This window comes from Condylura cristata, unplaced genomic scaffold (genome assembly GCF_000260355.1).
Source record: "Condylura cristata isolate star-nosed mole 26May11 unplaced genomic scaffold, ConCri1.0 scaffold00021, whole genome shotgun sequence".
In the NCBI taxonomy this organism is placed as follows: domain Eukaryota; kingdom Metazoa; phylum Chordata; class Mammalia; order Eulipotyphla; family Talpidae; genus Condylura; species Condylura cristata.
The window spans coordinates 26,116,695-26,132,650 of NW_004567122.1; the positions used below are offsets into that span (position 1 = coordinate 26,116,695).

The 15,956-nt window shown below is 44.2% G+C and overlaps 1 protein-coding gene across 5 annotated transcripts in view; it reads right to left on the minus strand.

Moving 5' to 3' along the window:
- The window catches only part of LOC101631133 (core histone macro-H2A.1), a 77,886-nt gene that overhangs the window by 39,562 nt on the left and 22,368 nt on the right, over positions 1–15,956 (minus strand). For all 5 annotated transcript variants that reach the window (XM_012727860.1, XM_004686739.2, XM_012727859.1 and 2 more), the window contains exons 3-4: positions 11,522–11,628; positions 10,992–11,189 (exon numbers count right to left, since the gene is read on the minus strand). In XM_012727860.1, coding sequence (XP_012583314.1) covers positions 10,992–11,189; positions 11,522–11,628 — 305 coding nt within the window. The remainder of the gene's footprint in view (positions 1–10,991; positions 11,190–11,521; positions 11,629–15,956) is intronic.

The window sequence follows — 15,956 nt, forward strand, 5'->3', positions numbered from 1 at the left end:
ATATTAAAAAACAAAAAAAGACTCTTGCACCCCCCATGTTTACTGATGCTTTATTTACAATAGGAAAGACATGGAATCAACCCAAATGCCCAAAAGTAGATGACTGGATTAAAAAGATGTGGTACATATACACAATGGAATATTACTTGGCAACCAAAAAAGATAAACACATGCCTTTTGCAGCAACATTGATGGAGCTGGATGGGATCATGCTTAGTGAAATAAACCAGAAAGAAAAAGAAAAATACTGGATGGTTTCACTCATAACAGGAGTATAAAGGACGGGGGAGGGAATAATGAACAACTGTATACCAGAGACATTTTATGGGGGTGGATTGGGGAATGGGGTCAAAAATGGGGGTGAGGGAGGGGGGAAGTGCACTGGACTATGGTGATGGCACACAGGTGTTTGGTGATGGGAAGCCCATGGGGATTACAACTGAGATGGAAAAAGGCACAAAATGGTGTAAAAATAAATTATATGATTTTTTTTAAAAAATGGATCTTCCATATGACCCAGCAATCCCACTCCTGGGTATCTACCCAAAGGACACAAAAACATCGATTCAAAAGGATACCTGCACCCGGATGTTTATTGATGCTCTACTTACAATAGGGAAGACATGGAATCAACCCAAATGCCCAAAAGTAGATGACAGGATTAAAAAGATGTGATACATATACCCAATGGAATTATTACTCAGCAATCAAAAAAAATAAACTCATGCCATTTGCAGCAACATGGATGGAGCTGGAAGGGATCATATTTATTGAAATAAGCCAGAAAGAAAAAGAAAAATATTGGATGGTTTCTCTCACAGAAGGAGCATAATGGATCAGGGCAAAAATAAGAGAAGCAAATGTAATAAGGTAAAAACAAAACAATGAACAACTATAACCAGAGACATTTTATGGGAGTGGAAAAGGTAATGGGAGCAGAACTGGAGTGGGAAGCCCATGGGAATTACAATTGAGATGAAAAAATGCACAAAATGATGATGAAAAAGTAAGTATTATGATCTCACATTCCACATTTTGAAATAAATATAAAACAAGTTTACCGTGTGTGTGTGTGTGTGTGTGTGTGTGTGTGTGTGTAAAAGACAGAGGCTAACAATATGGGTGTAAAAATTCCAGTCATCAATACTTTGTTTGCAACACACCCATTTAAAAGTGAAAGACAAAAACCAACTAAAAATAAGAGGCTGGAATAAGAGCATACATGCTAATAGCTCAAGATAGTAATTTAGGAACTGCTATTCTCATATCATATAAGCTAGACTTTCAACTATAAGGGTAATCTGGGACAAAGATTGGCACTATCTCGAGATAAGGGAACAATTCATCAAGAAGATCTGTTATTAATATTCATACTCCAAATATAAGTACCTAGTTATATAAAGAAACTTAACAAGCCTTAAATCACCTATCAACAAAAATACAGAGATCTCAACATACCAATGACATGAAAGAACAGATCATCCACACAGAAAATGAACAATAATGGCCTTAAAGGCCTTAAATGGCCATTTATATAGAGCTTTCCATCACAAAAGTAATGAATATGCTTACTTCTCCAGTGCATAGGAAACATCCTCAAGAGCAGAGCATATATAGTAGGACATAAACAGGCCTCAGAAAATACAAAAAAGTGGAAATTTTATCAAACATCATCACAGACAACAACACCATAAAGATAGATAGTAACCATAATAAGAATCCTGTAACAAATACAAAAATTAATTCAAAATGGATTAAAGATTTGTACATAAGAACCAAAACCATAAAATACTTCAAAGAAAATATAGAGACACACTACAGGACATCTTCCACAAAGATATATTTGGGAGCACAACCCTAACACAAGAGAAATAAAAATAAGTGCAACTCCATCAAACTTAAAAGCTTTCATATTTCAAAAGAAACCACAATGAAATCAAAATGGCAACGTACAAAATGAGAAAATATATTTGCATACCACACATCTGATAAGGGCTTAATCTCCAAAATTTACAAAATTCTTAAACAATCCAGTAAGAATGCAATTAAAAAGTGGGCAAAGGACCTAAACAGACAATTCTCAATAGAAGATGTTAGGATGGTCTACAGACACATGAAAAAATATTCAGCATCGTTTATTGTAAGGGAAATGCATATTAAAATCACAATAAGGTACTAGGCCCTCCCTGGTGATGCAATGGGTTAAAGCACAGCACTAAGAAGCTAAAGCCACTTCAGCATGAGTTCGATCCCCACCCCGGAGGTGATCCACATAGTACAGCAAACCTCTTCTGACTTGCCCGCTGCTCCCCTCAGCAGTGTACTTCATTGCTCTGCCTGTTCTGCTCCCTCTGCTCAACACTCTCTGGTGAATCCTCTCACCGCCTCTGCACCTTTGGGCTGTACCCCAGTTCTGTATGTATAAACAAATCTTTAAAAAAAAAAAATTTAAATCCCACTAAGGTACTATCCACCCCTGTGAGATTAGTCCACACAAAAAAAGAATGGAATTAACAAATGTTGGTGATATTGTAGTGAGAAAGAGCTCTCATACACAGTTGGTGGGAATACAACAGTGTTCCCTGGTCTAGCTCCTATGGAAAATGGTATGGACATTTCTTAAGGAAAACAGGAAAGAAAATTCCATATGATCTAGCCATATCTCTATTAGGTATTTACACAATGTGGAAACTAACATGAAAAAATATATATCTATGCCAATGTACACAAAAGCACTGTTCAAAATTGCCAAGTTACAGAACCAACTCAAATGCCCTCCAACAGATGAATGGATACAAAAATGGTGGGATGTATACTCAATGGAATATTATATAGCTTTGAAAAAGATGAAGCAGTAGCATTTGAGATAAAATGGATGGACCTTGAGTTTATTATGTTAGTGAAATATGTCAAAAATGAAAGACAAATATTAGATGGCATCACATTATAACATGTGGCGGTAGGATGAAAAGGGATTACTCAGAGTCCATCCAGAATAATGACAAACCTAGAAGGACTAAACTATGAAGGTGCAGCCCAGCTCCAAGAGCAGTCTTGTTTTAATTTAGAATCAGACAGAAAATAAAAGATCAAAGAAGCAAGCAGGCAAATGAGGAATGCACAAGTGTGTGTGCGCTGGGGGGAGGATTTGTACCCAGCTGGTCCCAGCCAATATTGGGAAATAGGGGAAAAGTCAAGAAAAGTCTTAGTGTTTATGCTACTTTAACAATTAACACCTATTCACGTTTCTGCACATGCTGTTTTCAGCATGTATAGATCCTCATACCACGACTTTTGCCCTGAGAGGTTCCTTATCAAAATTCCCTGTTGATAAAGCCCACTGAGAAAAACAGAATGGTCAAGGAAATTATCAAGGCAAAAACACAGAATAGTTTAGGCACATGATAATACAAGCTCCCACAATATGATTTCAATCACCTGTAGAAAATAAATTCCAAAGAACATTTATATGCAAAGAATAGTAGGAATAAAACTTCAAACTCGTTAAAAAGGAGGTAATGGTTACCAGAAGTAACAGGGGAGAGGGTGGAGATGATGGGGGAGGGAAGCAGACAGACTATGGACAAGGGTGGCTTGGTGGAGGGAAAGCAAAAAGAGGCATTAAAGATAATATAAGCAAGATTTGCATGAGCAGAGTGCAAATAAAGCTCAAATGTTTTTGCTAGTTTCATTCAACTTTTTAAAAAAGTATCAAAATGAGAAATAATTGTTTAAGAAGTGGGGGAAAAAGAAAAATCTGTTGCATTTTTATGCACTAATATCACAGAAAAATTACAAACATAATCCATTTACAATTATGTCAACAAATACAATCCATAGAAATAAACTTCGCCAATGAGGTAAAAGCCCTGTACAATGAAAAGTATGAAACAATGGTGAAAGAAATTTAAGAGACAAATAAATGAAAACATATTCAGTGGTCATGGGGTGAAATAATCAATACTTCTAAAATATCCACATTACTGAAAGCAATATAGAGGTTCAATGGAATCACTTTCAAAAGTGTAATGGCATTTTCACAAAGAAAAAACAATCTTAAATTTTTTATGGGACCACAAAAGACCCCAAATAGTGAAAACAATTTTCAGAAAAGAACAATGTTGAAAACATGATGTGCCTGGATTTCAATCTATACTGTCAAGCTATAGTAATCAAAACAGTATGGTACTAGCATAAAAAGAGATAGATCAATGGGCTACAAGAGCTCAAAAATAAACCACACATATCTGGTCAATTAACTTGCCACACACACACACACACACACACACACACACAAAGACAGTATCTGCAATATACAGTATTGGGAAAACTAATTACACATTACTGAAAGCAATGTGTAAAAAATGAAACAATCATTATCTGTATAAAAATTAACTCAAAATGGATTAAAACTTGAATGTAAGACCTGAAGCCATATAACTCCTAGGAAAAGACATTGGTATTCTCCTTGAAATCAGCACTAATGACATGGTTTTGAATCTCACTCCAAAGGGGGTAAAAGAAAAAATATTCAACACAACAAAGGAAACCATCAACAAAACGAAAAGGCCACCTTCTGAATGGAAGAAAATATTCCCAAATCATGTGATTAAATAACAAATTAACAAGGGGTTAATATCTAAATATAGAAACACTTCAATAACAAATATTCAGTTACAAATAATCAGAGAATCTTGGATGTTTTTTTCCAAAAGGTGACATACAAATGGTCAACAGGCATATGGAAAGATGCTCAGCAGCAACTAATCATCAGAGAAATGTAAATCAAACCACAATGAGAGATCATACCTCACACCTTTCAGAATGGCTAGCATCAAAATAAGTAAATAACAAGGGCTGGTGAAAATGTAAAGAAAAGGGAACACTATATATTGTTGAAAGGAATGTAAACTGGTACAATCACGAAGGAAAACAGTATGGAGGTTCTCAAGTAATTAAATAAAACTACCATTTGATTCAGCCATTCCACTTTTTATCCAAAGAAAATAAAAACACTGATTTGAAAAGCTACATGCTCCCCTACGTTCACTGCAGCATTATTTGCAATAGACAAGATATACAAACAACTGAAATGTCCACTGATAGGTGACTGGATAAAGAAGATGCAAATCAGACATACACCCACCCTGAATATTAACCAGCCATTGCAAAACAGAATGAAATCTGCCATTTGCAATAAAACAGATGAAACTTTAGGGTATTATGCCAAGTGAAAATTTCTTAAGTCTAAGACAAGTGCTGTACAATTTGACTTTTTGTAGAAACTGAACAAAGTCACTCTTACAGAGTACAGGCTGGTGGTATTCAGAGAAGGAGGAGGCTGGGGAATAGGCAAAAAGGGTGAAGCAGATCACGTCTGATGCTATAAGACAAGCCAGAGATATATGGTGTAGAGTAGAGACCCATAGAAAATGATATAGAGCTTCAAGTTTGGAAAACCGCTAAGAATAGATGTGAAATAAACTACGTGGTGATCATTTTGCACTGTATACAAATATGAAATGTTATTAGGTTGTACACCTAAAATATGATGTGGTATGTCCATTTTTTAAAAAGCAGTATATTTTAAATGATTGTATATCAAAACGACCAAATTTAGCATTTATATTTCTTTGGGTACCTTTAAATGAGCCATGCATGACAGTTTTTTTTTAATATTAATATTTATCATATGCCCCAAATTTTATCTTTTGCAGAACTAAACGTATTTTGAAAAGTTTAGTTGTCAAATTTTGAATGTGAGATGTAAACCATTTTCAAAATTGTTTTAGGAGACATGCAAGCAAAAAGTTTTAAAACACTGCTTTACCTTGTTAGCTGCAAGCATACAGGAGGTGCTCAAGAATGGGATGCAGTTGAGAAGTAGTCACAGATTTGCTTCTGCCCAATGATACTTAGATTTTGAGAGGTAAGAACCCTTCAGGAAACTTGCAGTGGAGCTGGTTTTACTGAAAGACACCCGAGAGCCTCCTCTCCGCCCTCACCTGACAGGTGCAGTCACCTGTGCAGCCAGACTGTCAGGCTGCTCCCCATGTTGTGACACTAGTGACTATCAGTGATGATGCACTGGCTGGTGGTATCCTCCATTAAAACTGTTATTGCTATTCACCCTGCAACAGGTGGCTTTGCAGCCCTCCACCATCAGAACAGTGGGGCTTCTGCCAAAGAAGAGATCTGTGATCATAGGACAGGCAAGTGATACTATGTCTGAACGCTGAACTTCTGCATCAGAGTCCTAGCACTTCTCGCTGCATCAACTTGGGCAAATTGCTCACCCACCCTAGCCTGGAAATCCTCATCCAGAAAATGAGACTACCATGGGAGAACCTCTGATTAAATGAGAGAAAGTAGTCAAAGCCTGTGTGGACACACCCACTCCTTCCCAGGTGTCTCCGGTCCATAACTTGGTAGGTAATTCCTGCTTTTTTTCTGCGAGGTTCCCAGTCCGCAAGTGACTGGGTGCTTTCAGACCGCAGTTATCTCAGGAGACAGATGTCACTACATTCACATCATAACGACACACTTATTTTCTCATAAAGCCTGTAATCTAGAATTATTTTCCTTTCTAACTTTTTGGCGTTAAATTGTACTCTGGTTTATGAAATGGTGATACTAGGTGGTAGATTCTTTTTATATCCATCTGGAAGAAAATATGTAAGCAAGCAATATTCTTTGTCAATCTCCAAAATAATTGACTTTTCAGAATTTCATCTAGTTTTACAAACCCAAAAACTCTCATGTACTGTACACACCCAGCTTTGTTTTGAGTAGCTGAAAATCTACTAAAGTCACAGTCTGTGGAAACATAAAAATCTGTAGAACTAAGGGCTCAAACTTAGTTTGAGTATCAGCCCAAGATAAACTGCCTAGTGTCTTTTGTTCTGATGTTTGAACTGCCAGAAATTTTGTTAAAAGGTCAGCAAGAATTTTGCAAGGATGGCCGTGTCTCAAAAGAACCTATTCCTTTCTTTGGCATTCCTTACCAGAACATTAATCACCCAATTTTCAGTTTAAATGTTTATTTCTCATGAAAGAAGAGGGGCTCTACCTATGCCTTTTTGGGCCCTTTGCCAGGCTGTGAGGTCCCAACATATTTCCCGGCCCAGGAGGGTGACCTTCATCTGGGCAACTGGAGGGTTCATGGGTGAAAATTCCTAGGTGTGATCATTTCTTATCTGAATTTGTGGCAAAACTGATCCTCACAGAGACCCTCTAAGGTCTGACCAGAGGTACTGACCAGGCGATTTAGTCATAAATGGTTTTCTTGGAATCTTAAGAAACATTCAGACTTTCCAACTGCCACATAGGATGGTTATCTAGGGCCCCCATGCATGGCCTGTCACGTTCTCTCTGGGGGGCGAGGGGGGAGCTAGTGTGCCCCTAGCCTGCTGCCAGGGGCTCTCTCCTCCAGTCACTTGGAAGCCCAGATACCGGACTCCCTCCATCTCGAGCAAGTGTCGCTTACTGAAGGAGTCTCCCCTCCCTACCCCCACCACAGTCACTCTGCCCCGGGCCATCACTGTTCCTGTCACAGCTCCCCTCACTAGAGTAACGCTCAGTGAGCACAGAACAAGGGCAAGGCCCTTTTGTTCACTGTGGTACCCTTGACAATGAGAACAGTAACAAGTCCATGTAGACTTGATATTGATTGGATGAATGCATCTTTTCAAAACAACTTTGTCAAATGTGAACACGAAGAGGCAGCTGTTGAAAATTCCTCATGGGCTAATAACATGCTCGAGTGTGAGCAATAGCCGCCAAGGTTAAAATATATATACTGCCTTAGCAGCTTTGCCCCGCCTTCACCCTGAGAATCACCTACAGACGCCTGCACACGACAACAGAGACCCAAATGCAGTGCTGCTCCCTGTGCGCCTCTGAATGCCAGGAACAGCTGGGCACTGTTCGCAGGCAACAGGTCTCTCCCCTACAGGAGCAAGCAGGGTAATTCGCGGGAACCATGGCACACGGAGGCAACTCTGCCCACACACAGACAGACCGACTGCATGGCTGGAGCACAGCTACCAGATGGTGCCAGACAGTGCTCTGAACACCAGCTAGGCAGAGTTCTTTGAAGCCTCCCACCCAGGCAGTGTTCTGTCTCCATTTTAGAGCTGAGAAACTGAGATAGCAGAGAAGTTAAGCATGTGGTCATGGTCACACAGCCAGGAAATGCAAGAACTGGAACAGAAAGCCAGGTCAGTTTGCATCTTTAACCACTACCCACACTGCCAAACCACGGTAACATGATTTGTTGACTTCAAAGGCAGGCAGGATGGGGAGGTTTACAGATCGTTCTGCTTTTACGTGCATGGACTGTGAGGGAGGAGCTCATTACAGACAGTGCTCTGGAGAGACGTGGGCACAACAGGGAGAGAAGAACGTTTTACTTCATTGTCTTTGGTAGCATCCAAACTGGTAAACACATCACCTAGTCAAACCCAAACACATAAACAACGCAGCATCATTTAACTGTAACACTGTGACAGATCCCCATCATTTGGGGGTAAAGGGGTAAACTGAGTCACAAAATTGCCCGAGGCCACCCAAGTAGGAAAGAAGGGCTGGAACACATTGCCAGGCCCCTGAACCCCCAGCCCCTAGGAGGGTTTGTTGCCTTCTCTAGCCATTTCCACTACAGCTGACTCAGCTGTCACAACTGGAGACTTTCAAAACCTTCCAATTACAAAGAACTGGGGGGAAAATTATGATTTGGAATTCAAGTGTTGACACTTGAAAAATACCACGTCCCTTTCACTACAAGTGCTTTAGCATGTTTCAAAGTCTTACTCTGCGTGTCTCTGGAAAGGTTATTTTCAGAACATTCCACTTAAACCTGGAGATGCAGGGTTCTCTGCTGTTTCTGGGAGCTGACACCACAATTTACATTAAACAAATGTTTTGAAAATTAGCTGTTCACGGTTCCAATTTCAGCTTCCCCCAGGGTTTAATGTTAGCCAAATACTGGTACAGTAAGCAGACAATGTGTTTTATTGTGTGGAAGAGAAACAGACCACCATAACAGACTTCCTGCTTTTGTAATCAAGGGAAAAGTTGAGTGTTCAAGTGATTATTGACATATGGTTATTAGAAAGACTGAGTTCCAAATATAGCTACTAGGAGCCAAAGACAGACAGACAGACACACCCCCTCTGTACTTCAAGTCTAAAAAGAAAGAAGGAGCATTCCTAGTGCTTGGTCAAATGGGAAGTTCAGAAAGTCACGGGCAAAAACAACTGGATTAAGAAAACGGGTGATGGGAGCACATTTGGCGCTGGGCAGCTAGAGACGCAGGGGCTGGAGAGGCTGCTAAGCAGCAGCAAACAGCCGCCTGCCCCGGCCAGGCCTCGGCTCCATCCACAGCCCGAGGAAGGCCAAGCAGGGACACAGTCTGCCCCTGACAGCCCCCGGCACCACTGCCCTGATGGGGTCAGGGGACAGCCAGATCCTTGGAGTCCACTATCAGGAGGGGGTAGATTTGGCAACTTGTCTTTTTTTAACATTTAAAGAGTCTGTCTCTCTACTTTCCCTGTCCTACTCCTCCCCTCAGCTGCAAGGGGAAAAAGAAACAGTTCAATCTGCTAATTTTATAGTTAGCAGGAATGAGTAACGGAGCAGGGCGTTCTGTGAAATCCCTGCCTGGTCCACGCCTCCTCCCAGACTTGTGAGCTCAAAGAGGTGCAAGCGTCTGGAAATCACTTACAGGATACGCTTCAGTGTCAGGTTTCTCTCTCAAAGAGCTTCAAGTGATGCTGGGCCTGCTTAGGGAGAAATGGGGGTGAAGGGGCCATTGGCAGGAGGAATTTAGATTTTTTGGTTTTCAGGGTACACCCAGAAGGGCACAGAAGAAATACAACCAAGATAATGTACAGATGGGAGATAAAGGTTAGAGGTCAGAGAAGGAGACCCCTTCCAACGGGTGGAGGCCAGTCTATCTGAGGCACAGACAGGTCAGATCAGCTCAGAGGAGAGTGCATGTTGGAAGGTGCAGTGTGAGGATCCTGGGGCCCTTCCATCCTGGGAGGTGCCCTCACCACCTTCATCTGGGGAGAGACTCTGGGCTCCTAGAAGGAAGGCCTGGCACTGTACTGTTAGACCCCACAAAGCATTTCCAAGTTCTCGAGAGCTTACACAATAGGGAAGCTGCCTTCTGGGAAAGGCCAGGGCCTCCTATTCAGATGGGAGCGACGCAGGCCAGGGCACCTTTAAGAATCCACTTTATTGAAACTGAAACTTGAACTCTTCTACTTTACTAGCTCCAACTCCCTGGCTGTGGAGGCAGTGACAACCACTGGTGGCCAGGGCCTGGTAAGGGAGAGCACAGAACATGTGTTCCAGGAGCTGGGAAGCCCCTGCCCCTGCACAGACAAGAGTGTGTGACCCCTCACAGCCAGGCCTCCAGGCTGCTGCTCACCCACACTGAGGATCACAGCTCAGATATGCTGGTCTCCCTCACCCAACACATCAGCCACACTAGCGAGGAGCTTTGCTCACCACAAAAAGTTCAGCACCTAGGTTTTAGTTTCAGTCCACAAAGGGTGCAGCAGAGGCACCTGAATAATAAATGTTTCCTCCATGAGACAATCATTCCGCAGGACAAACTGCCCTGCTCAGAGAAGGATGTGTAGCCATGGCGACATGACAGCAGTTCTGACCAGGCAGCTGGCACCTCTGGGCAGCATGAGAACCTCCTGCACACACAGGTCACTTCCACAGATGCAGGCATCCTCCTCAGCGCCAGCTGTCCTGTACCCTCTTTACTCCCTGAAAGCCTGTCTATCAACCCCGAGTGCAGGAACCCAGTCTTGAGTCCAGACTTTGGCCTCTGGGCTGGACAAACCCCTATGTAATCAGCTCCTGCATCGCACGCTCCTTCCTCAGGCTCCTGTCCTGTGAGGTATGTCCTCGGCAGATTGGGCTGCTACCAGCACCCACCCTGAGCACTCCACATGCCCTTCCAAGTTACATACCTTGGATTTCCTGGCCCCCTTTTTGCCTCCTGCTTTCTTAGACACGGGCTTCTTCTGGGACGGAGATTTGGCCTTTTTGGCTGGGGGTGGTGTGATGATGGCTTCCAACTTCCCTTTGGATCCTCGTTTCTTTGCTAGCAACTCAGGATGGATGTTTGGCAACACTCCCCCACTGGCTATGGTGACTCCTTTGAGCAGCTTGCAGGAAAACCAAAGTAGCAGACAGTGAGCCAGGCCACCCTGGTCCTGCCCCCAACCGTTCACTGTTAGCTGGTACAGGACCGTCCTCCACCACATCTATAGGGATACTGACAGGACGAGGGCCTACACAGGAGCAGGTGCTCAGGGGCCCTCACTCACTTGGGTGGAAAGGGCCAAATGCCTGTTTCACCCCGGCCCCCTCCATTCTGACAGAGCTTGGAGGAAAAACTGATGAGGAGGCAGAAAAGCTGTTCAAAGTTCAAAATGCAATCCACCTTGACAGCCACTCAGCCTCTCTCTGGACAGACAGTGGTCAGAGTGCCGCATACCTGATTTAACTCTTCATCGTTGGCCACAGCCAGCAGGATGTGCCGAGGTGTGACCCGTCCCTTCTTGTTGTCTCTTGCTGCGTTGCCAGCCAATTCCAAAATCTCCGCTGTGGAGAACAAAGGGGAAGAGCAGACCGTCAGGCTAGCACATCAGAGGATCATATGCAGCCTCCCAACTATGAATTCATGGTGCCAGTACAAGACTCTGGCAGCAGCTTCTTGAACTGAGAAGCTGCAAGTGTCTGCCTGGCAAGGCCATGGGCCGAGTCAGAGCTGAACGACAAAGCTCATTGGTACCAGGTGGTCCCTGACCCAAACCCCTCATTTTGGAGATAAGGAAACTGAGGTTTAAAGAGAAAAGGGGGTCTGCTGAAGGCACATAGTAAGAGGTGGTGGAGCTGTGACTTAAATCCATCTCCCAGAAGAGGCCACCTGCAGACACTATTCCAGATATCGCAGGACCAGCCCCAGAGTCAGCAGTATGGCTGAGAGTGGACTGGGCCCCTGAGCAGACCGTCACGCACAGTTTAGGCACATTAGTCAGGTCGTCTCTGTCAATGAACTTGCATGTTCAGATTCAAGACTAGAAGGGTAACAGTGGACAATACTAAGTCAGTGCCACAAAAGCATGAAAGATAGACGTGGCAGCAGAATCAAAGAGACTAAATTTAGCACCTAATATAGTGTGTCAGCCCTTGCTGGGATCCTGCTTATCAACAAGAAGCTACTGAAGTCACTGTGGAGACAACTGAGGAGTCAGGCGGGGCACTGACTGGTGGGCACCGGGGAACGAGGGGTTTTCTTGCTGTGATACTACCATCACTCTGCGGGCATACCATGTTCTAAGGAGATACGTGCTGAAGTATTAAGGGGTAAAGAGTCTTGTCTGCGAGTTACTCTCAGATAATCCTAAGAGGGTCTACAGAGTAAAACCAATGTGGCGAAATCAGAGCAGCTGGCACATCCTGTCCGCATTTTGTCTGTTTGACGTTTTTCAAAATAAAACTAGAAGGGTATCTGCCTGACCCAGTTGGCACTAAGAGTTTATTTACCTGCCTTTCTGGACAGAGTCTAACTGGATAAGAAAGACCTCCATAGTCTCACAGATGGGGGAAGATTACACAGTGCCTTGGAGACACAATTCTCTGGGTAGCCATCAACTTTATCACAGTTGCCACATTTTCTTAATGAGCTGCAGAGGTTTTCGTGATGTATCTTCCAGGCCCCTTCTACATTTCTGCAATGCCAGAGGTGCCTGAGCCCAACTCCAGCCTGACCTCTTCCTGACTCAAAAGAATTTCAAATATTCTAGATTGTAGTGTAAACATTAGATAGATGTCTTTAGCTAAGTCATTATTTGAAAGAAATCATTATAACATAAGCAGAAAAAAATTCTAGCTAGGTAAGTCATGCATTTGAAATTCATAGCATTACAGCATACATCTTTTTAAGAAGTACCAACAGGTGAATGCACTGCCAAAGGTCTGCTCTGGCTGTAAAGCTGAAAGCTGCTCACAACTATCTCAAGTCTTACCCTAGGTGAGGAGGAAAAATCAGTCCCCTGGACAGCAAGTGCCACCCCATGCAAGGCAGCACTTCATTCACTCAGTGAGCATTGCCTATGATGTAGGAGCTGCAAAAACAGGAAGAGGCCCCACTGGCTCTATGCTCCCAGGCCAGGCCGCTGAGACTGGCATATGAGACAGCCTAGAGTCTCCAGGAACCAGGGGAGATGACCGGCACATTTCTGACCTTCACCTACTTCCCTGGCTGAACTGTTTCCTACAGCCTCAGCACAGGAAGGGTAGAGTGAGGAGGAGGGGAGGCCCACCTCACAATTCTACCAAACTGCTCCACAGCCAACCTTGGCAATGTGTCCCAGCACCCTGTGGAGATGATCCTATCTTGCTCAAGCAGAAAAGAAATGTCTGAAAGGCCTCAGCTATCTTAGATCCCAGGTGCCTGGAATGAAAAATGCTGATGTGACCAGCCCAAACTGGTCTGGAGGAGGCAACACATCCCAGAGACCATTCTGTCAAGAGGTCTGCGCTGATGAGAACAGAGACAAAGGAGGGAGAGAAGTCATGGCCGGATGGGAGCCCCTGAGGCCAGAGCCAGTGAGCAAGAGGGCCTGAGAGGAGGCTGGCCCCTGGGAGCTCAGCCAGCCACTGACTTCCCAGCCTGCACCCGTTCTCCTCCCTCCCCAGATCACAGGGCAGCAATGGGGCTCAGTACTTGCAGAGTCAGAATGCTGGTGGGGGCCAGCTTTCCCCCTATAAAATGCTAAGAATTCTTGATGCGGATCTCAGGAGAGAGGGAGAAGAACCCACAGTGGTATCCAAAGCCCACCGTTGCTAAGATCGTTGGAAACTATGGTTTCTCAGGAAAGTGAAGGCTGCCTGTTTCCTCTTTCTGCTCAATGCTAGAGGAAAGCGCTCTCAAGGCAGGCACAGTGACCGTTGGTGGCATAGCAGGAGGGAGGGAAGTGGTCTTTTTATTTTGGGCAATGCTGCTTTAACCTCTTTTATGCTGTAAGACAATGGTGAAGGATACAGAGAGATAAAGAGTAGAGAGCACATCACCAGAACTGAGTGTGCTGGGGGCTACTATGTTGAGTGGAGGACAAGCCGTAACACAAGAAAATAGTGATGTGACTCAAACCAGTGTTGATAAATCAGAAGATCAATTCTCTAGGACTCTCCCTGGGCTTTCATGACCCTTTTTCCCTTGGACTCTCACTTTGGAGCTGAAACTTCAAATGGCCTGAGTATTTCCAGTGGGGAAATGTCTAGGGCTGTGTTCATTTACTGCTAATTGAGGCTGATTCAGGGATGCCAAACTGGATCCACCTGGAGGAGACCTCAGTGGGGGCGGGGGGAGGTGCTGGGATAAAGAAAAGTTCAAGAAGCCACAAGTCCATGATCCCTTCCTTCTGGTAAACCCAGTTCACCTTTGATGGGTGCCGGGCAAAAGCTTCACCCGCTCCCAAAGAGGGAAGGCTGGGAGAGGGAAGCTGTTCTCATGGGCTAGCAAAGAGCAGCTAGTTGAGCAAGTTGTGCTGTTTACACTTGCATGTTTTCCAGATGCACAGTTACCATAGTAACTCCCTCATCAAGGGACTCACAAGACAGAGCACCTGGAGACACACCTTAAATGAGAAGTGTGTGCCACACCTGCCCCTCCCTGCACAACAGCAGACCGTGGGCTGGGGCATTACAACAGCCAAGAAAGGTGGAAGATGCACTGTACTGCCAGCGAAAAGCACCCAGAGCATCAAGGCACCCATGCTAAGTGCTCGGTAATGCCCACCTTTGCATCCTCAGGCCAATTTTAGAACCAGCAACTGTACATGGCTTTCCTAAGTGGGCGGGCTGCCTGCTATCTTAGAAAAGAAGAGCGGTGTAAAATACTAGCTACTTGACAAGACAGGACAGTTCCCTCTGCTCTCTGCACTGTGCCTCATGTCCCCCAGCAAAAGGGCCCACTTCCTGGACTAAGTCAGAGACAGCTGCAGCTCTGTCTCAACTTGAACGGATCCCCTACCTTCCTATAAGGGAGCGTTTCCTGCATTTGATTTGTTTCATATTTTATGTCTCCTCCCCCCACCCCCCCCCCCTTTTTTTTTTTTTTTTTTACCACTACCTGGTTTGAAAGAAAAGGAATTCTGAGAGGACCAGGAAAGCACCAAATCTACAGAGGCAAATCTGTTCTCGAAGGTTTGCAAAGCTCAACCTCACAGTCTTTGCTTGGAGGCAGTTTTCAGGAGCCATGGCTCTAAGGGATGTAACCAAAGCAAATGGAACCCTTAAGAGATCACATTAGGGAACTAGGACAGAGCGGCCAGGAGAATAAGACCCCTAGTCTGGTTATCAATCCCCTCAAGTCAGTTCTTTCCTGCCAGGGACAATTTCATTTTGCTGCCAGTGGTAAACAATGGACTGATTTGGGCCCCAGAGCTCTTGGGCCAGCTTGGACAAGGCCCATCAGCATGATGAAGTTTCTATTATAAATGCTGCAGAGGAGCCAAGCTGAATGGTGACCAGCACTGGCTGGCTCATAAGCTATTTTTTTGTGTGTTAAAACCAAAATATCTTAAGATCAAATCTGCATAACACCCAAGCAGCTTTGGCAAGTGGTGAGTGCTGGCTCCACCATTTGCATGGGCCAACCCAGCCACACCACCTGATTCTCTCCTCACAGCAGCAAGCACCACAGAGGCGCCCTGGGCCCAGCGTTCCCCAGCTTTTTCCAACACAATCATTTGCTTGGGGGCTGCTTGGTAAAATTCCCACAGCCTTGAACAACGGTGGTATTTGGCAGCCTCTGCAGCTAGAGACCAGCTGTCTGACCATGAATACCTTTGACAGGTCTACTTTCCAATTTCACCCAGACCAAAGGCTCAGAGACCTTCCCCTCCTCCCTCCTCTTCCCCCCT